Here is a 23539-nt window from a genome sequence, read left to right on the forward strand (position 1 = left end):
AACAGACCAGGAAGCTCCCTGGGGCTTATGAGTGCCCAGACCCTACCCTAGGGTCTGGTCATAAGCCCCGATGGTCGCGATGGTCTTGACCATCGTGACCATCACCCATGTCGGTCGTTAGAGCTGTGGGTGGTAACCCACAGCTTAACGATCAACAAGGAGGCGGCCGACCAGGATGTAAGCGGCCGCCCTGATTCAGAGCGACCGCTTGCATCTAACGACCGCCTCTGAATGAGGCCCTAAGTGCATTAGCATCTCCAGTCAACAGCAAAAGAAGTTTGTCTATGAAATGCATATAAAAGGCAATATGTTTAGAATACATCTAATTTGACATGATTTGAGTCATTTCATAGTCGTACATGAACATGACCACGGTCCTTTTGAGCTCCAGATACAAAGCATTACCCGAGGGTTGGGTAAGGGATTTATGTATTTTTAGTAATGTGTACAGCAGGAATTTTTAGAAAATCCTGTGACAAAAATGTAACAGTGTGCTCATCATTCCAGCCATTTTACCAACCCATCTGAAGAAATTTAAGCTATTTGTAACAGGGTTGAAAGAGGTCGAAGGGGTCCTTGATGAAGTCCTAGAGGGATGAAATGCATTGGTAAGCTGCTTCTTTTGCCTCATGAACATTTTGCACATTACTCAGATAAGTATTGACTTTTTAAAATCTTATAACTTTTTAAACTTTGTAGTATTTTATTGCATTGTGTTTGACTGTATTATGAATTGAATGTTGTTATTTATTGCTGCTCTTTAACATTTATTGAGCTACTGTATCATATCGTTTACAAATGACAATTACATGCGTTTTTTTACAGCACATTGTACATTATATAAATTAATATGTGGATTATGTAGTTACCCGATGTCACAAGCGTGGAATTTAGGAGCTGTGTTTCCGGACTGGGCCTTGGATCTGTATTACTTGGCGCAGACGCTCGCTGGAGGAGACTTGGCTTAATGAAGTTTCTCCGCATGAAAGGGTGCAGCGAACTGACTGGAGTTTGAGGAATGCGGCAGTAACGAGGTAGCTAGGAAGCTACGTGGAGCGGCTGGATAGCCGAGGGTAGACGTTGGTAGCTGAGTGGCTACGTGGAGCGGCTGGTTAGCCGTGGGTAGACGTTGATAGCTGAGTGGCTACGTGGCCAAAACAGCATCCCATGATGCTAGGAGACAAGATCTGACTAGATAATTACATTTAAAGTTACTCTGGATTTTACAGATATTAATTAAAGACAGTATACCTAGCAAATGAGAATTCCAAACAGCATTGGTTTTTCTATAATAGATGCCTGGTGCAAATATATGATTACCTAGCAAATGAGAATTCCAAACAGCATTGGTTTTTCTATAATAGATGCCTGGTGCAAATATATGATTACCTAGCAAATGAGAATTCCAAACAGCATTGGTTTTTCTATAATAGATGCCTGGTGCAAATATATGATTACCTAGCAAATGAGAATTCCAAACAGCATTGCTTTTTCTATAATAGATGCCTGGTGCAAATATATGATTACCTGCAATGAAAGAATGGAAAAATCCGTCAAATCATCATCCCTCACTGATCGCAGAGGATATAGCTAGTAAGAACTCCTGACTAACTCTTTAAGTTATGCTGTACATGTAGTCCCACTTAGAAAAAAACCCACTTTGAAATAAAACCTAGAAGCCTTGTACAAGCCTAAAGCCTTGTAACCTACTGATTATATAGTTAAGCATAACATGTGTAGTCACTGATTACACCCACCCTCAATACCCTCACCCACACCAGAAACAAGTCATAAAATTCTAATACAAACAAGCTGATCCAAAACAGCATCCCATGAAGCTAGGAGACAAGATCTGACTAGATAATTACATTTAAAGTTACTCTGGATTTTACAGATATTAATTAAAGACAGTATACCTAGCAAATGAGAATTCCAAACAGCATTGGTTTTTCTATAATAGATGCCTGGTGCAAATATATGATTACCTAGCAAATGAGAATTCCAAACAGCATTGGTTTTTCTATAATAGATGCCTGGTGCAAATATATGATTACCTAGCAAATGAGAATTCCAAACAGCATTGGTTTTTCTATAATAGTTGCCTGGTGCAAATATATGATTACCCAGCAAATCAGAGAATTCCAGACAGCATTGGTTTTTCTATAATAGATGCCTGGTGCAAATATATGATTACCTAGCAAATGAGAATTCCAAACAGCATTGGTTTTTCTATAATAGATGCCTGGTGCAAATATATGATTACCTAGCAAATGAGAATTCCAAACAGCATTGGTTTTTCTATAATAGATGCCTGGTGCAAATATATGATTACCTAGCAAATGAGAATTCCAAACAGCATTGGTTTTTCTATAATAGATGCCTGGTGCAAATATATGATTACCTACAATGAAAGAATGGAAAAATCCGTCAAATCATCATCCCTCACTGATCGCAGAGGATATAGCTAGTAAGAACTCCTGACTAACTCTCTAAGTTATGCTGTACATGTAGTCCCACTTAGAAAAAACCCCACTTTGAAATAAAACCTAGAAGCCTTGTACAAGCCTAAAGCCTTGTAACCTTGGATCCAATATATATATATACTGCGGATTCTCGCTAATGGGACTGATTTTATCTAAAAAATACCATTTGGTAAATATTTGCTGTCTACACAATTAAGTGATTGTCCTAAAAACAAGTCCTAATTACCAGTTACAACCACATTAAGGAGTCCTCATAAGCAGTTTTTTTAGACAGCGCACTTTGAGATTCCCTTAAGCTGCTAATATAAATCAATTTTATTGTTTATTGTTTTTAATATTATAATAAATGTGTTGATTTATAGCTATACATCCATTTCTCATATAGATATGTTGTAGTAACATACAGTATATTTACTATTAAGTGCTGGTTCCTATATTATTATTTTCCTTAAGTGTATAAAGAAAACCACTTCAAAACAGTGCAAAGTGCTCAAAACAAAGAAGGAGCCTCAACAATCCAAATGTAAACAAAAACCAATAAAGTGTATGTGCTCGTACCTGTTACAAGCCACCACGGCTCGTCTCTGCTGTAAGTCCTGGTTAATGCTAGGTGACCGGGACATCATGTCACATCCAGCTGGCAGCTCCCCACTGCTTCCTAGGCAACAAGACACCTGGCAGCCATGGGGGTTGTGGGCGGTGTGGGGCTAGATAGTGGAGATGTGCAGTGCTCCAGCTGCAAAAGATGCATTACAATTAGAGGGCTTTCCTAGCCTGGCATCTGGCTTGGTTCCTCTCTCCTTGATATTGCAGTCAGCACTGCCAGACCATGCTGGTTATAGCTTATGATTGAAGCATGAGCCTCTGGTCCATGTTCCTGGTGCCAGTGTTCTCTGCCTGCCAGTGATCCTGTTGGTTCCAGTGTCGGCATCCTGAGTAGCTGCCCCTGCTACAATCCTGATTCGTATCCTGCATTGCTGTTTCTGCCATCTACAGCTTGAATCCTGAGTAGCTGGTACTGCTACAAACCTTTAGTATCCTGCTTAGCTGGTTCTGCTGCACTTCAGCTAGTATCCTGTGCTGCTGGCCCTGCTACTACTCCAGTCTGCTTCCTGTGTAGCTAATTCTGCTACTACTCTAGCTAGTGTCCTGCCTTTCCCTGTTTCTGTGCTATTACTGAGTGACCCAGCCAGGGGGCATCGATCTGCCCATCGGATGCCACAAAGTCCAAACTTCCTTACAGGGGACCCTGGTGAATACCGCCGATGGGTTAGACTCCATGCCCCTGGTCTGGCTCTCTGCTAACACTCAGTACTAGTATTGTGTCCCCAACTTATATCATGTGCGGCTAGTATTTGCTGGAGTCAGCCTTCTTCACATCGAGGACACCTGACAAATTGTTCTTGCCAAAAGTGACTTTAAGGCTTTCTTGAAGCTCCATCCGGGTGTATCATAACAGTACTCTATATATATATAGAGATGATAATGGCACCCTTTTATATAGTCAAATTGATCCAGACAACCACAATGTCACTCCAAGTTTGTTTGCAAAATGGAAAGAATGTCAACAATAGTGTAATACGTATAAAGCACACATTTAATGAGCAATAAAATCACATACATAAAAAAGCGATAAGGCTTATTTGTAGAACCAAGTCACAAATCAGGTTTCACATGGGCAAAGGGTGCATGTCATGTCCAGGATTGCCTCAACACATTTCGTCTCTATGCCCACTGGCTGGACTCAGAGGCGGATTTAGACATCATAGGGCCCTAAGTAAGCCATCTATTTGGGGCCCCCCTTCCCCAAACAATCCCATTTATATGTGTGTGTGTGTGTGTGTCACATTCACTAACTTAACATTTGTGGATGTGACTGACACAGGGGTAAAGCTAGGCTTTCTGTCACCCGACGCAAATACTCAGCTTAGTGCACCCCAATACTCACTTCAGAAGCAATGCTGAGGGGAAGAATGGCTTGACTATCTCTCAGCCAGAAACCTACTCTGGGTCCAACACTGGTGGAACTCCGGTCTTATCCAACCATTGCAGTACAAATCTATTATGGCTAGCACTGTGGGTCTCCCCCTTACCATGGTATTGCTGTGCAGGAATGCATGCTGAGGAAGTCACTGTCCCTGACTGCCTTTTCCCTCAGACAGGCTCCTCATCTTGATTACAGAGAGCAACTCTCCATCTCCTTTCTCACAAAATGTATGGGGCCAGACACATTGAGCCTGCACAAAAATATTATGGAGGCAGCCACACTGCAGTGTTGCTGAAATGAAGGGTGATGATTGATTATTGATGATTGATCAATACCCTTCATACCCTTCATATTATCCACGGATGGAACTTCAACTGTGGCTTCTGGAGGCAAGATCCCCCCAAGCCCTTCCCCCTATATTCATGGGTGACATGATTTTTTCAGTGGCCCCCAACCTGGCAACAAGATCCTCCACACTCAAATATCTATTTGTTATTCCTGTTTAGAAAATAATGTTAAGTTATCATAATGCTCACATCTCAGTACACAGACTCTCAAAACAATACAATTCACAAATACCAGTTACAAAAACATGTTGAACAACTTTGCATGCACACTGAAGTAAATTTAAGAGCTACTAAAATAATTTTTAAATGTTGACACTTCACTAAAGATAATGATATCTTGTTGTACATCATTTTACAACCATATGCATAAGTCTCAACTTTTCCGTGCATGGATGCCCCCATAATTTTACAACCATCTGCATACCTCCCAACTTTGCCATGCATGGATGCCCCCATAATTTTACAACCACCTACATACCTCCAACTAGCGCCAAGTCCAAACTTCACTGTGCATGGAATGGATGCCTCCGAAAAGGTTTGGAGCCTCAGGGAAGTGGGTGGAGCCTGAAAAAGCCTTTTAGACCTCCTTCCCATTGCTTATTGACAGGAGGGAATGAGCATTGTAGCGAGCGGAGACACAGGCAGGGATTAACAGTCACTGGCCCTCATTCAGAGCCACTCGCTATTTGCGGTCGTTCGTTCTAAAACTAGGGGTGGCTATTCAAATGAACCGTTCGCTGTTTGCGGTCTGTTCACGCCTCTATGTCTGAACGAGCGAACAAAACTTGCGTTCGTTTTTTGGAAAAATACGCCCCCTGGCCGCTCGCATCCTACGTCATGTCCGCTATTTATTAGATTAATCGAGTACATCGACCAGGGTATGAAATGCTCGCTATTCTTGGGGTTGGTGTTTGCTACTACAATTTTGCGAGCAGTTCTGACTATAAAATAACCCAGTGACGTGGTCCATGACGCTGCTGTTTTAAATATGCACACCCATAAAATGCCCGTTTTGACCTTTAAGCACGCCTGCGTTCTGATTTCCACTCCCCATTTTCAAGCACCTTCCCCTGTTACCACCCACATACGCCTCTTTCTGTCACTCAAAATAGCAGGCATTCGCTATTTTGCGAGCACATGAATTTCGGCCGCACTGACTGGTTAGCGCATGCGTATAACGATCCGTATGCATGCGCAGTTGGGCTAACATCGCTCGGAACGAACAAGCGGCCGCTTACGAGCGGCTCTGAATCAGGCCCACAGTGCAGTCTGCCCGATATATACTGTATAGATTAGTGGCTCACGCTGATTCACTAAAAGTAATTTATCCCAAAGAAACCAGAATATCCCGCACAGGAATAATAACCAGTGTTATATTTCACATCTATAAGTGAAACCAGCAATATGTACCATATATATAATATCTTATATAATAATTTTATTATAAGATAAATTTTATATGCTCCCTGGAATCGAGTAACTAGAACTAAAAAAGTAACAATAATTGGAAAAACCAATCATCAGTATAGTGATTCCTTCGTGGGGCACTCTTTTGTACATAAATGATTTGTTAGTATAATTAAAAATTAGCTTTTAATATATATCCAATAAAAGAATAAGGATTTATTGTGCTCATTTATAAATTATCTAATTGAGCTCCCTTAGCAATTAATCTCATGAATTTATAAAAATAGATCTATTATAAGAATTAGCATAAAGGATGTGGTGACTATGCTTGTTTAACTTCATATGCTCATATAGCTCCTGATGGGTACATAATATATTATAATAGCATGGTCAGGTACAGTTCGTATGACATATAAAAATTGTAAATAATAATTGGAAATAACTCATAAATTAGAACTGTATGTAATAATAACTGCATTTTCCACTTATAGTGTAACAATATTTTTTACGAATGCACTGCGTTTCCACTAACAGTGTCAATATATTTTACCAATACTCTGCGTTTTCCACTTAGTGGCACAATATTTATTATACACTACGCTACCACTTACAGTGTCACAAACATAACGTGTATGAATACTAAACTGCGGTCTGACAGGCAGCGTCACATTAAAAAAAAGTATAATAATATAGTACACTTGGGTACGGCACAAAAAATATATATATAATTTTTTTGTTATTTATATTATTATTAGCTTTTATTTTTTTATACACTGGGCACTCCTGGATGGACAGAGCACCCCTGGTTGGACACAGCAGCCCGTGCCCCAAGGATGAATCCAGAAACCCGTTGATGGACACAGCAGGAAGCAGTTGGGAAGCCAATGGATGGAATCAAGACCAGCAGCTTCCTGACTGTCTAATCCCGACAAGGGTTAAATGACAGGCATCGAGATCTTGACGCCTGTCATTTTACCTACGCTGGGAGCCCAACACCCGGCTTACCGATTGAAAGTAAGCCGGGCGCCGGGCACGGACAGCCGCACAGAGTTTAGGGTTAGGTTAAGGGCTCCTGGGGGGGACTTAGGGTTAGGCACCCCCTGGGAGGGTGAGGTTTTGGCTAGGGGATGGGGGGGTTAGGGTTAGGAACTCCCGGTGGGAGGTTAGGGTTAGGCACCCCCCAGGGGACAGGTTTAGGCAGCGGGGAAGGGGAGGTTAGGTTTAGGCACTTAGAGGGGGGATTAGGGTTAGGCACTTGGGGGGGAGGTTAGGGTTAGGCACCCCTAAGGGAGGGTTAGGTTTAAGGGGGAGAATAGGGTTAGTAAATACTTACCTTTTGGACAATCGGGATTTTCACCCCTGCCTGGCTGCCGCTGCCAGGATTTGAACCACCAGCCTGGATGGACACAGCAGCCCCTGGATGGACACAGCAGTCCCTGGATAGACACAACAGCCCCTGCCCTAGATGGACACAGCAACCCCTGGATGGACACAGCAGCCCCTGGATGGACACAGCAGCCACTGCCCTGGATGGACACAGCAACCCCTGGATGGACACAACAGTCCCTGCCCTGATGGACACAGCAACCCCTGGATGGACACAGCAGCCCATGCCCTGGATGGACACAGCAACCCTTGGATGGACACAGCAGCCCATGCCCTGGATGGACACAGCAACCCCTGGATGGACACAGCAGCCCATGGATAGACACAGCAGCCCCTGCCCTAGATGGTCACACATCAACTCCTGGATGGACACAGCAGCTCCTGGATAGACACAGAAGCCCCTGGATTGACACAGCAGCTCCTGGATGGACACAGAAGACCCTGCCCTGGATGGACACAGCAGCCCCTGGATGGACACAGCAGCCACTGGCCTGGATGGATACAGCAACCCCTGGATGGGCACAGCAGCCCACCCATGGATAGACACAGCAGCCCTGCCCTAGATGGACACAGCAACCCCTGGATGGACACAGCAGCTCCTGAATGGACACAGTAGCTCCTAGATAGACACAGAAGCCCCTGGATGGACACAGCAGCTCCTGGATGGACACTGAAGCCCCTGCCCTGGATGGACACAGCATCCCCTGGATTGACACAGCAGCCCCTGGATGGACACAGCAGCCACTGGCCTGGATGGACACAGAAACCCCTGGATGGACACAGCAGCCACTGGCCTGGATGGACACAGCAACCCCTGGATGGACACAGCAGCCCATGGATAGACACAGTAGCCCTGCCCTAGATGGACACAGCAACCCCTGGATGGACACAGCAGCTCCTGGATGGACACAGCAGCTCCTAGATAGACACAGAAGCCCCTGGATGGACACAGAAGCCCCTGGATGGACACAGCAGCTCCTGGATGGACACAGAAGCCCCTGCCCTGGATGGACACAGCAGCCTCTGGATGGACAAAGCAGCCACTGGCCTGGATGGACACAGCAACCCCTTGATGGACACAGCAGCCCCTGCCCTGATGGACACAGCAACCCCTGGATGGACACAGCAGCCCCTGCCCTGGATGGACACAGCAGCCACTGCCCTGGATAGACACAGCAACCCCTGGATGGACACAGCAGCCCCTGCCCTGATGGACACAGCACATCCGTTCACTACACTCTCCACAGCCGGAGTGAAAATGGCGCAGATCGTGGGGACTTTTATAGAATTCAAAACCCGCGAGAATCCGACAGCGGGATGATGACGTTTTGCCTCACTTTGAGATCCGAGTCAGGCGGGAAAACTCGAGCCGGACTCAGTTCTCGCCTCGGATCTGGAAATTCGGGTGGGTCCAGTTCTCTGAGAATCGGACCAGCTCATCTCTAATTATTAACATGAATAACAGTTATTTCCAGTGAATTTTAATCACCTCACATCACCTAAAATTCACAAGGGAGGGATCAAAAACATGTGAGATCCGGTTTTTAGTCGGGACTCGGTTCTACTCTGAACCCAAAAGATCAGTAGTGTTTGGTTTTCTCAAAAACCGAACTGCTGATTATAAGATAAGTGGTTCGGTGATGTTTTGCCTTGTTCTGAGATACGAATTTGGTGGGAAGTTTGAGCCAAAACTGAATTGTTAATTTCTAATATATAGATAATTTACTATACATTCCTGTTTTTCCAGGTGTGTTCATGATCCCTGCTTTCCCGCCTTTTTTATTATATTATACATTTTTAATTTGTTAATACATAATCAGTTGTTACTCTTTTACAGCAATGAGTTGTAGTGCACATTTCTTTGAGGTTATTCCAGCCCCACCTTCCTTTAGATCTATATAATATCAGCAGCTGGCTGATTACATTGCAGTAGACTGGTATACCGTTGTTCCTGTGCTCATCTCCTGCAATATATAATGGGATCACTCCTCAGATTACTGTGTGTCCTCTCAGCTCTCACAGCGACTGGTAAACCTATGTTACACTCCATAATCTGTTCCAATTACCTGTCCTATCACCTGGTTTCCTGCAGATATCGGGTCTGTATTGAACAAATGTCCCAACATAGTTAAAAGTGAGAGACTGTCAGAGCTGTTCAGGGGAGTGTGATAAATCCTTTCTATGATCTGATGTCACAGACTTTATAAACAGCCTCTTCAACTATACTGATTGTAACCCCTGAAAAACAATGTGTTGGTGAGTGTTTGCCTACAGAAAAATATATAAAATACATTAACTATCACAAAATTATACTGAAGACAATTATAACTAAAATAAGTTAATTAACTTTTCACCCCCAAACCTCTTTATACTCAAATAAATAATGAGATAATTCTCAGATATTGGGTACACTACTTTCTGGCTGAAAGTCAACGTGTATTTGGTATTTGCATCATCTTAGTCTGTAGCACTAAGGGATATATTTATTCACTATTATATCTCTCTCTCTCTCTCTCTCTCTCTCTCTCTCTCTCTCTCTCTATATAGTTAAAGCTGCTCCTCACTTCTATGGGGGGAATTCAAGTGCGTTGCGCACCGACAACCACTAAATGGCGCCTGCTGGAGCAATTCACCTGTTGCTCCGTTTGGGTGCACACAGCTGCCAGCACTGACATTTCTACTTACAATCTCCCGAGCTGGCGAGCAGAAATGACAGAAAGTACTTTTCGTGGGCGCTACAATGTCCCGTCATTTTAACAAACTGCTAACTAGTAGATATATGTACACTGCAATGCATGTAGCTGTTATATACTTTGGGGAAATAAAGAAATCGGATATACTGTATATACATTAAATTGTTATAGTCAGTACCATTACTCTGCATCGGTTTTAAGGCACAATGATCCCTATGGCTTACATGAATTTTCATATAAGGTTTCCCTTGGCCACTTATATGGATCCACTTGTAAAACACACAGGGCGAGATGCATCAAGGGGAAAAATTTGGTCAAACTACGAAAATGCGGGTTTGACCACCTTTCTCATATGCATCAAGCCCCGGCGTGCGATGCACTCTGGGATTTGGTTGCTGTGAGTAACGCCGTCTTCATGCGATGGAGAGGGGTTATCACTGTTTCATAAAGGGTATATTTACCAAAGTGCAGGTTTTTTGAAGTGGAGATGTTGCCCATAACAACCAATCAGATTATAGCTATTATCTTCTAGACGATGCTAGATAACTGATAAGTATAGTAGAATTCGATTGGATGCTATGGGCAATATCTCAACTTCTAAAATCCTCCACTTTAGTAAATATACCCCAGGGCCTGATTCAGTTGTGGACGCAATGAAGATATTGTTATCATCCAAATGCGCACGTGTCACGGTGGCACTGCGCACGCGCTAAGGTACCTTTGCGATTCTGCTCATAGTGAGGAATTAATCACAAAGCGATTGACAGTCAGGGACTGTTTGGGGGCGTTTAAGGGCATTGGCAGCAAAAACGCAGACGTGACGTGACCTTTTTCAGGGCGTGTATCTGCCTACATCTGCGATCCCGTACGCAGAAAATATGACGTTAGAGCCTCAGTTAATGTGGCCATTTTGCGCGATCATAGACTTACTCAGGTCTGCTATCATCGAATGATCTGCGTTTGATACTGCATCAATGTATGCAGATATTTGGATTTGCAAAAATGCTGGTTGGCGTCTCAATACAGTTCCAGGTGGCTGCGTGCAATATCACAACAGCTGCGACTGCATTAGCAATATTAGAAATTTGTTTGAAACTGCTATCGATACTTTATACGGTAAGCAGTCGGGAAGCCCACGGACATAATCCCGACCGCCGGCTTCCGGACTGTCTAATCCCGGCAAGTGTCTAATGACAGGTGTCAAAATACCGACGCCTGTCATTAGACCTACGCCGGGAGCCCGACATCCGGCTTACCGATCGAAGGTTAGGTTAGGGGCTCCCGTGGGGGACTTAGGGTTATGCACCCCCCGGGAGGTTAGGGTTAGGCTAGGGACAGGGGGGGTTAGTGTTAGGCACCCCCAGGGGGAGGTTAGGCTTAGGCACCCCCCCAGGGGACTTAGGTTAAGGCTGTGGGGAAGGGGGGGTTAGGTTTAGGCACTTAGGGGGAAGGTTTGGGTTAGGTACCCCTAAGGGAGGGTTAGGGGGTAGAATAGGGTTAGTCAATACTTACCTTTAGACTATTGGGATTTTCACCACTGCCAGGCTGCCGCTGTCAGGATTTGCCGGCAGTAAATCATACTGATTCCCTTTATACATTGCTTAGTAATTAAGGGTTCTATTGAACATGCTGGATTTTAATAAAATTTAGCAAAAATTACAGCGTAAACCACTTTATGCCTATGGAGGCATTCTCGCAGAAGAGGGATCTTACGATCCCTCTCCTGTAGCCTCCGATCGGTTCATAAAACTGACACTTTGCACATTATCAGCTTTTCAATAATGTTAAAGACTCCTCCGATAACCTGGGGATGTAACTCGCAGAGGCAGTGGCCATAGCTACCAGTGTTGCTGCGAGTTACAGTTAGTGCATAGCGGGGATAATTGTGCAAGCAATAATTCTTCCCACTGAGCTGCATATTGGGAAAAAAAATGGCTTCACGATTTTAATACATACACCCCTAAATCACTTATATGACATCTTACCCACATTATTCAAACAAATTAATTTATTCAAAATATTTTCTTTATTATTAAAAAAAATTTGGAAATCAAACCCTATGGGAGGAATTCATTTTACCGCAATGCCAGACTGCGCATACATCAGTCAATTATGGTAGCCCTAGCATTGCAAGTTTTCCTGTGCACCTCTATGAAAGCAATTTGTTCTTCCATGTGCTGAATTAAATGCATGCAAAGCCTACACATCGCGATGAATTGAATTCCCCTCAACCCCCTCCCCCCCTCCCCCCATAAACCATATTGGAGCTGGCTGGAGAGTGGAGAGAAGAACCTAAAGGAAACCTAAGTCTCCAGAGCTCAAGCCACATGTGAGATCTACATGGGATCTTAGGGCTTTGCCATAGCCATGTAGAGCGTACTGGTGTGGATCTATTTTTTTTTAATTATTGAAATTGCGCAATTGACATCACACGATCTTTAATGAACAAATATTTGTTATTGAACAGGTTCGTCTTCTTCCATGTATTTTTTTTTATTTAAAAAATAATAAATAAACAGCGCTAGTGTGGGAAGTGCAATTCTAAGTGGGGTTCATGAAATCACCCTGGGTAATATCGATCTATAACAAATGTATTAGCATCTGGCTTGGTTAAAAAAGCATTTATTACATCATTTATAAAACACAATATTGATAAACTGCTCCCTACAGGACGTTACCAGTCCTGGTTAGCAAGATGTCCTCGCAATAATGTGACACACTTGCTCCTGACGAAGGTGTGGGTACGCGTTGAGCCTGCCAACTATATCGTGCATGTGTAGTGCCTACATTCATCTTTATGCTGAATCTACTCTGGGAGGACTTTATACCACTGTGGATATTTCAACAGGATCCGGACCAGTTTATATTTTCCTTCTGAGACACCACTGGAATATCCCTCTTTAAGAGGACATTATTGTGAGGACATCTTGCTAACCAGGACTGGTAACGTCTCTTTCATTACTGGATCATATTCCGGAATCTACATACCAACATTTACTACTTACACCAGTGCCTCCCATATGAGTAAGATATCAGAGTCAATTGACTGATACATATATATATTATATGATATATTCGTGCAGTTACACTACTGCCCTTATGTAGGGAGCAGTTTATCAATATTGTGTTTTATAAATGATGTAATAAATGCTTTTTTAACCAAGCCATATGCTAATACATTTGTTGTAGATCGATATTACCCAGGGTGATTTCCTGAACCCCACTTAGAATTGCACTTCCCACACTAGCGCTGTTTATTTCTTATTTTTTATCTATTGATTTGCACTAAGGAGATTAACACCCTCCCTTTTACAGCTGCTTGTTGATAAGCGCCACTCTCGGTTTCTTGTTTCTTGTATTTTTTTTTATTTGCAGGTTTTGCTCTTACATGCAAGGTGTGTCTGGGCACTGATACTTCCGCTTGCTTTGGGACACTGACATGCCCTGCGAATAATTCTTGTGGTGGTACCTGGTCATCAACTATCACAAGTATGTTATACAGTATGTGGGCCTCATATAATAGTCTGCAAGATGCAGGCACTGGCATTATTAATTATTGAACACTGTGAAAGTACTGTGCACGCATATTGGTCATTTCATACTGTATGTAAACAAATATTCATAGATAATAGTATAGGTTAATTTTAACAGCAGCCGAGAAACCAAACTGCAACTAAAATGATTTGTAGGTGCCCCAGTCAGGCCCGGATTATGGGCGGGGCGACCGGGGTGGTCGTCCCGGGGCCCCCACACATAGAAGGCCCCCACACAAATTCAGTGTAGCGCGGACAGCAGTAGTGCGGTCTACACTACACACAAAACAAACACACTGCCGCCGGGTGCCGGCGGTGGTGTGTTTGTTGTTACACAGACTCTCATTGGCTGCTGAACCCACGGAGGGAGCCACCTTCTGGCTCCCACAGTGGGTGATGTGAGAGACGTCATGATATCTCTCCTCATGACATCTCTCCCATAGACTGCCTGCCAGAGGAGCGGATAGCAGCGGTCGCGGCACTGGCACTGCATGGGGGGGTCACTACTGGGGGCACTGGCACTGCATAGAGGGGCATTACTGGGGGCACTATATAAGGGGCACTGCATAGGGGAGCCACTACTGGGGGCACTGGCACTGCATAGGGGGGCATTACTGGGGAGACTATATAAGTGGCACTGCTTAGGGGGTCTACTACTTTGAGCATTTTATAAGGGGTATTGTTTAGGGGGACCACTACTGGGGGCACTATATAAGGGGCACTACTGGGGGCACTACTTATGGGGGAATACTACTATGGGCACTATATAAGGGGCACTACTGGGAGCACTGCATAAGGCGAACTACTACAAGGGGCACTGCATAGGGGGGACCATTACAAGGGGCACATCTACTGGGGACATTGCATAAGGGGCACTACTACAGTGGGCATTACTACTGGGGGCATTAAGGGGCATAGAAAGAAATAAATGTTCCTAGGGTGACAAGAAACGGTGGTATATAGAGTCCCCAACAAGTTTGTTGCCCAGGGGCCCCCACAGACCTTAATCCAGCCCTGGCCCCAGTTATGTATGTGTCAGTAACCTGCTAAATAGTGCAAGCCATTGGGGTTTTGTTTGTGAGACGTTGGCAGAGATCTATTATTGGGTAGGAGAAAAGGGGAATTTTTATCAGCCTATGTAAAACATTATTTATTTATTTATTCATTTTTGTATACCATAGATGGGATCACATCTGATCTAATTCAGATGTCTTGTGTACCTACGGCTGCATGTAATAGAAAAGGAAGTATAAGCTTTAACAATGGGAAGATCAGGGTAGCAACTTCCTGTTGTTATTCAGATGACTGTATTCCATCGACACCTTCATGTAAGTGTTTAATTTTAATTCCTTCATTCTCTCTCACAATTACAGTATGCAGATATTTTTGCATTATAATTTCTTTGCTGAATGTAAATCAAACTTGGAAGTGTAGTGGAAAACCATCACCAGAGCTTTCTGATTGGTTACCCAGGTGTACCAACTTTATTAGCTATCAGAGAATGCATCATGATAACTATGAGGGTCTGGGTTTGTTGTGGACCCGGGGTGGTGACAGGAGCAGACACAGAAGCAGATTTAAATAAAAAGGTGGAGCTTTTAATAAGTGATTTAGCAGACATGAGAATGGCAAAAGAAAAAGTCCAGGTTTAGCACTAAAGTGCACTCGATAACTGTGGTGAAGCAAATGTGAGAATGTCCAGATAGTGACAGGCAGGATATGTCCAGTATGCAGGTTTGGTGAGCTGTAACGAAGTGCAGGCTGAGGTGATGAAGACAAGCTGGGAGTTAGAGTGTGAGGCAAGGTGCAGGGAAACAGCAGGTTCAGGTACTCAGGCAGGGGAAAGGTAAATGGAGGGTGCAGGGTGAGTCCAGCAGGTTTGGAGCAGGCAAGGTACGGGCTAGGTAGCGCTTCCAAAGCAGACAGGTAAGGCACTGGTACTCTCTCTCAGCCACAGCTGAGAAACACGTTGCACTGGCAAAGAAGGAAGGCTCTGGACCTTCCTAAATACCAGGTGCCATGCTGTGACTGGCTGGAAAGAGCACATGACCCACCAGGATTGGACAGCTAGAATCACATGACCGGAGGCAAGATGGTGGCGCCCCTGCCAAATGGAACGGAAACACCACCAGGCCTCACCAGGCCTCAGTGACAATGTGCCCGCACAGAACCACGCGCAGCCAATGCCCCTCGCCAAACACCAGCACTGCTGCCAGAGACCCCTCGCCACAATGACCTCACAGGTAATACCCGGTGACCACCATGCTGAGAAACCCTGGCCGTGACAATAACAACACCACAATGTGGGAAAACCTACACTTTCCTTCAGGCAAAAGCTAGCTCTCCCCGCTTCTGTAACTGTCATAATTTATCGTGTTCAGAATGGATAATGGACGCATGATTGGTCACTTGAGATGTCAGAACAGATGGGTGTCCAGTTTGGCAGGGGCTGCTGCTGGTCTGGGACTAAGGGTGAAGGCAGTTTATGACTGGGCACCTCCAGCTGACTTGTACTGAGGATCATAATAGTTAGGGATGTATTACTTTTTACATCTTTCCTCACGTTCACAATTAAATTGGTAATTGCAGATAATCAGTCTCAATACAGTATATTCCCCAGTGTCTAAGCTCCTGACCCTCAATTATCTGCAGAATGAGCACTGCCACCACCACATTATAAAATAGTAATGCAAAGACTATTTAACTGATAATACTAATCTGTAGTTGGGTGGGTGAGTTTTGGCAAGTCTTGGTACAAACATCAAAACTGCACCAAACTCTTAGTTCTCGTTACCTCAATGGAAGGTTAAAAGTTTGTGGGTTCCAGGGGTGGACATGGCCAGTACCATGGAAGTAGGCTGAATTTTGGTGTTAGGGGTGTGGCCCTTTAAGTATCTGACAATGGCTGCCCAATGAGGTGGAAGGGGGAACAGTGTACTGAAATTTGGGTATCATGGTTACCGAGATCTAAATGAGATTATTAATATCCTTTGGGACCACATCCATCATAGGAGACGAGAGTCATGAATGTTACTATGGGATATTCCTCTCTGGCTGCTTGTAATAAAGTGAAATAAAAATGTTGAGTGTCAATTAAACACATTTCACTTATACCCCTTTTTCATCAAAATGGCGGGTCCAACCTGAGTTTTCGAAAACGGTTCCAACCCATGTCAGTGCCTGATAAGTCCCCTTTCACACTGCACCTTGGACCCAAGTTATTCCTGTGTCAACCCTGTTTACACTGAGCCCGGGTCTGCCCTGCAAAACTTGTGTATGTCATTAGAAATGGACATTTATTTGGAGATGACATCACCTCCAAGTGCACCTTCTAGCTCCATTCAGCTGCTTTAACGTGACCCGGGTCAGATAACACTGCACCAATACCTGGGACCATGCTGGGTTTGACCCTGGTAGCTTGCATGGTCAGATTCCCGGGTAACTTGACCAGTGTAATTTTTCTCAGACCCATTCACACCAAACCTTGACCCGGGTTGCCCCGCCAAAAACCTGGGTTAAAATTTTGGTGGAAAAGGTACTCATATACTACCCAAGATCTAGGTATTAGCATTCTCAACACTAAGATAAGGAGAAACCTACAAGGAACAGGTTTAATGTGATCAGAGAGGCAACCTAGTTGGGAGATTTACCTTAAATTGCAGACACAATGTAGGACACTGTTTTTTCTTCGACAACAAATTAATGATTTATTTAGAATCACAAGCATACATAAATATCTTCACATCCTGTCTTATCACACTACAATGCAAACTTTCCTTTTTTTTACTACACTGCCACTACACGGGACATGGTTAAATAGCTTAAATTGTAAATAAACTGTTGCGGGAACCACAGTTACGTGCGGTATTACAGATTTGCACAATAACATATAGTTCAGTAGAATATCAGGCACACAACACACATGAAAATATACAATAATCTACTTACCTAGCTACTTAAGAGAAGCAGGAATCATGTACTGTCCCCAAGCACTTTTGCAAAGCAGATTGCCTGATCACAGACTACCAATAAGCACCAGCATGGTTGTTGTGGTATTTGTAGCACTCTGCCTCAAGCAGTTTTTGGTAATCCAAGAGATTTAAGTACAGAGAGTTCAACTCTAGCAGTCCACTGGGTCACTTGTGAAGTCCCTGTGTGAACTAGTGATCTTGAGGCATCTTTGTAATTCCAAATAGCTGCAGAGTAGATGATCCAGAACAAGCAGGTTACAGTGATACTAGTAGTCAGGGCTGTAGAGAACTACACGGTGGTTCCTGCTGCACTATACTTTCCCATGGGTGTAGAGACCTTTGCGCTCTTTAGCCGCCTCCTTTATACTTTTTCAGCCGGTCAAGTCGGCCTCTCTTCCTTGGAGTTCTGAATCTTGACTTGCCCCAATAAGCATTTTGGTTTTGCACGGATCGTTTTGGCGTTTGGAGTAGAACAGAGTCCCAGTTCGGGTCTTCTCATAAGTTCAGAGCATGGATCTAAAAAACGGATTTCGTATATATTGGATTGCATTTAAGTCGGTCCCTCGTGATTTCAGGTGCTAAGAGGTGGTCATTGGTCTAAATTGACTGGAAATTACTAAAGAGTGTGATTGATCTTAGTAATACTATAGGAACAAAAATAGGTCAAAATTAAATGGTAGATATATTGTAAAACTAATAATAGTTTAAAACTAGTAATAATAATAATAATAATAATAATAATAATAATAATAATATTATATACAAATTCTTAAGAAGCACCAAACATAAGCAATTATATATAAAAAAATTATAAAAAATGATATAAAAAATTACATACCTAAGAAAAAGTGAACCGTGGATGTATATCCCAAAGCTAAGGGAAAAATGATTGTGGCTAAGTGTCACAAGAAATTAAAAGTACCTCAAAATGAAAATAAACTCAACATAGTATAATACATTTATGAATTTAATAAATTTATGACAACAAATATACAAGGCTGGTCTAATGCAATTAACCATACCAGAACGTAACTTTTACCAGGCATGTAATATCACTTTCTCAATAGTGTTATCAAGGTGTGTCCATCAATTCAAAATAAACATACAAGAATATGGGGTGTGGACTAGAGTTTCAATGTAGATTATGTTGTGTTCATAAATCAGATTAATTAAAAAAATTCAACACATTAAATTAAATATGTTTTTATTTTCATATTTTACAGTACCTGGTGGTAACTCTCAGCCAAATGGACTGGTTTGCGAAAAATGCATTTCAGATCATTCTGACTCTTGTCAAACTGGGGACACCATGGAGTGTACTGGAGATGAAACAATGTGCCTTCTCCAAAGTACCAATATTTATGGTAATTATAAGTTGTGTGTAATTTGTTCTGTACCAGCCATGTGTCATTTGTTCTGTACCAGCCCTGACCTCACAGATAAAGAAACACCCATTGGAGAATCTGGAGAAATAAATCTAGGTGTGTTATAATCCCCCTGTACTGGCTGCCTGAGATTATTATTCACATTGTCATTGCTTGCATAAAATCATTATTAACTGGACAGTCACCTTCCTGCTCAAGCAGCCCTTTGAGCGTGATCTACCATATAGTATGGTCTATACTTTGAGGATGCCAGGTTTGAAGGGTTTACGTACCAAATTCTGGTTTGTACCTTTACATACAGAAGGTAAGTCTGGAGGTTCTAATAATAGTCCAGGGAGTAGCTGTAGCAAGTCATTGCAGTCAGTGGTCTGAATGGCAAGTGGCATGCACCAGAGAAGCAGTCATCTTAAAGCCTGGACCATGGCACAGGGATTTAGCTAGAGACATATAGAATCCAAATTGCCTTTTTCAAAAAAGATCAGCTTAATAAACTGGTCATGTGTTCTTCCCAGGAATTTTCTTATATAGCCCAGACACAAGGAGCAGGTACTGGCGAATGACTACAAGGAGCAGGTCATTCGGCAATTCCCTATTGCAGATCTACACAGAAGAAGTGACATGGATGATGTAGTTGTGAATTGAGCCTGTGGATCACAGCATAGAGATGGCAAGACTGCAACCCAGGGTTCACACATTATTACCAGCAGCACTAACTCCAATTGGATGTTGGTGATGTCAGGGGGAATGAGAAATCCTGCATCTGCGGCAGTGGAGCCGCTGTACCATGCAAGAAAAGAGGCATCATTTACAATGGTGACCCCCGTGTGATTATTGAGGGCATATGAGCAGGGGCTTAGAGAGGAGGGGGCCAGTGTGCATTCTCCATCCGGGCCCCCTCCTCTCTCCCCGGTGGCCGGCAGCAGACAGACAGCTGACCGCAGCAGCAGACTCTGGGCACTAGTCTGTGCCCAGAGTCTACTGTGCATGTGCAGATCACCGTAAAGATAACCATGGCTGCCCATGTGCACCGCATACCCTGCACCCATTATAGATATGCCCCTGCATAGTAGAACTCAGGGTTTGTGTCAGCATAGGACCTGACCGAGAGGAAGCAATAAAGGGACAAATATATAAAAGTGTAAGAGATGTTTGCCCTCTTCATGGACTGGCCACACTCACTCTAAAATCAAGCATTTGGAAATCCCCATCTAGAAATCCTGCTTTTGCCACTGAAACCTCTTGCACCTCTCGCTGCCTCTCTATCCCACATTCGCTTTGCACGCAGCCCTATGGGGCTTACAAGCCCTTTTGAGTGAGTTCAGGCTGCCGTAAAGTGAGGCTATGCCGCGCTAACTTACACCCAGGGCGGGCCGGTGCTACCACTAGGCAGCTTGAGGCAGCTGCCTAGAGTGCCGGCCACCAGGCGGCGTCTCAGAGTCCCCTCAGTGACAAAAAAAAAGTTTCTTACAGTATATATTAATGTTCACAGTGGCCGCGGGTCTTCAGCCACACATGCAACTACGCCCTACCCCACTGCCGGGCTTTAACAGTGCTGACGATCGCTGTGAAAACAGCGCGGGCGCCTCTCCTTTTAACTGCACTGGTCACTTACTGCCAGTGTGAGGTCCCCGGGTCCCCGCCAGGATGCTGCTTCCCCGCACCCAGCCTGCCAGCGTGCGGTGACATGCGCTGTATAGAAGGTATTGGCCAGGCTCTATCCTTTGTCCAGATTAACACCACTGCCCTACAGTATTTCCTCTACTTCCTTTGGAGAGGAGGGCAAGGAACAGGCTGCCAGGTAGGTATCAAAATCTCACCCTGTGTATATGTATGTGTAGTTTATGTATATATATATATATATATATATATATATATACAGATGTTAACCGAAATTCTCCAGTGTGAATTCTCTTATATTCTACAATAATGGTGTTATAGGTATAATCCTTTCCGCATCTGTTGCACATGTAAGGCTTATATATATATATATATATATATAGGTTAATGTGGGGGGGAGGGGGCAGTGTGATGAAGATTTGCCTAGGGTACCGAGATTCCTTGCACCGACCCTGCTTACACCAGCAATGTATTCGCGGGTAATGGAGTTGCTCCCCCCCCCTAGTCTGAAACATTATCTCCTAGACAGATACGCCTCTTAGTGCTGCTCTTTTATTTTTTAGAATTTTAAATAAGTTACAATAATTCCTCATCAATACTTGTTGTGTATCTTCACAGCTCCCATCACACAATCTCTGGCTATTCGGGGTTGTGCCACTACAAGTTTCTGCTCCCTTGGCACCCAGTCAATTAAAACTGTTGACCTGGACTTTAAAGTGTCTTATTCATGTACCAGTGGAAGTTCCGGTCTGCGCAGCAGCCAGTTACTTTCTATTGTTATTGCTATCGCAGCCGCTATAATTGTGTATTTTTGAATTAAAGAAGTGAATTTATTGCACAGATATTTTCACATTTTTTTAAAATAAAAAGTTTATCTGATTTTGGTTTCAAACATGTTGTTTTTAGTTTTTCTAATGTGAATAACGTTGATATTTACTGAATGAATGAAAATAATACAATAAAAAAAAAAAATCTAGAACTGATTTAAAGGACCAAATGTAAAAGGATGAGAATTTAGAAAATATTAGAATTTAGCTGGAAACTCTCACACTTTTTAAACTCGGCCAATGTAATAGAGTCCGAGAACAGGCAAACTCACATATTTTTCAGAATTAAAAAACTTTCACAATTTAAACTCTCATCCAGATGTTTTCCCATTTTGAAGATACAACTCGACCAATGTGATAGGTTACTGCTAAGCTCTCACACTTTCTAAACTCTCACCCTATCACATTTGGCCCATAGTCTAGTTATCCAGATTAGACTGTTAATCTTGGAATTGACAACCGTGCAGGACTAACTTTACAGGTGCATAGACACACAACGATTTTGTTACCAACGATTTTCTGAACGATTTTCTGTCAGATTATTTGTCAGATTTTTTAAAGTGTAATGAATGATTTTTTTGAACTACAAATGAGTTTTGCATATTCCCTTAATGAAAATCGTTCAGTTGGTCAGTCTGACTGAACTACAAACTACGTGAACGGGCATGAACGATAATTGTTCATCATTTTAACTCAGAAAGTGAACGATTTTTTCAACGATTGAACGATAAACGATATCGTGAACGATAATCATTCAAAAAATCGTTGTGTGTGTATGCACCTTTAGTATTACATAACATTATAGTGTAAAATCAATGGGCTGCTCGTGTTATTGCTGGCAGATGCACAAACACCTGCATTAGCCCTACAGATTCTACCTTTATTATCATAAGGTAATAAATCAGGCTTTTACAGCTGCCTAAAAATGCAGCCCCTTTTTTGTGCGACTCAGAATCAGCGCCGAGTACAACCTGTTTGTTAATGAGGTTCTGCCGAATTTTTGCAATCTCACTTTTCACCTTAAATACATTGCAGTTAGTAGGCAGCAGGACCGCCATTAGGGGGGGGACTGCTGGCCTAATGTCCCGGGCCCGGGCACAAAGGGGGCCTGGATGGCAGGCTGGCAGCAGAGTGGATAAGCGCCGGCGACATATTTGATTGGCTGCTGGCCGCGAGCCAATTGGAGCTCGCGTACCGGCAGTCAATCAAGAGCGTCCACAGCGGCGGCTCCTGATTCGCTCCCTGTCCTCCGATTAACTTGCGGCCAGCACCAAGTTAAAAATGGTGCTGTTACCCGGGCCCCTCTCTCTGGCCGGGTGAGTGTAAACGTCAGCGGCATGCCTGGAGCAGGAGCCACAGTCCAGCAACCTTCAGCAAGAAAGGAGAGGCTGGGCAGAGAACAGCCGGGGGAGAGTGAGGAGCCAGGTTGTCGGGGGGAGAAGCATGATGCAGCATGATAGTGAAGAGCTCAGATGGGCAGGAGAGGCTGCGGGGGATCCCACTTCCAATGTGAGACAAGGTACAGAGATTCCTACCATTCTACCCTCACCTTGCTCTCCTACCCACAGCCTGCTCTGCCACCCTCAGCCTGCTCTGCCACCATCACCTTACTCTCCTACCCTCAGCCTGCTCTGCCACCATCACCTTACTCTCCTACTCTCAGCCTGCTCTGCCACCCTCACCTTACTCTCCTACCCTCAGCCTGTTCTGCCACCCTCAGCCTGCTCTGCCACCCTCAGCCTGCTCTGCCACCATCACCTTACTCTCCTACCCTCAGCCTGCTCTGCCACCATCACCTTACTCTCCTACCCTCAGCCTGCTCTGCCACCCTCACCTTACTCTCCTACCCTCAGCCTGCTCTGCCACCCTCACCTTACTCTCCTACCCTTAGCCTGCTCTACCA

At 43.8% G+C, this 23539-nt stretch overlaps 1 protein-coding gene across 1 annotated transcript; it reads left to right on the forward strand.

Annotated features, from left to right (window-relative positions):
• Nucleotides 1-569: 569 nt before the first annotated feature.
• LOC148431238 (protein RoBo-1-like) lies at nt 570-21624 on the forward strand. The gene is made up of 5 exons (XM_088466173.1): nt 570-608; nt 13679-13792; nt 15018-15164; nt 19031-19171; nt 21428-21624. The coding sequence occupies exons 1-5, from the start codon at nt 596-598 to the stop codon at nt 21622-21624; spliced, it is 612 nt and encodes a 203-aa protein (XP_088322299.1). The 5' UTR covers nt 570-595.
• Nucleotides 21625-23539: the final 1915 nt, after the last annotated feature.

The sequence above is a fragment of the Taudactylus pleione genome, unplaced genomic scaffold (assembly GCF_031769625.1).
Source record: "Taudactylus pleione unplaced genomic scaffold, aTauple2 ptg002603l, whole genome shotgun sequence".
NCBI classification, from domain to species: Eukaryota; Metazoa; Chordata; class Amphibia; order Anura; family Myobatrachidae; genus Taudactylus; species Taudactylus pleione.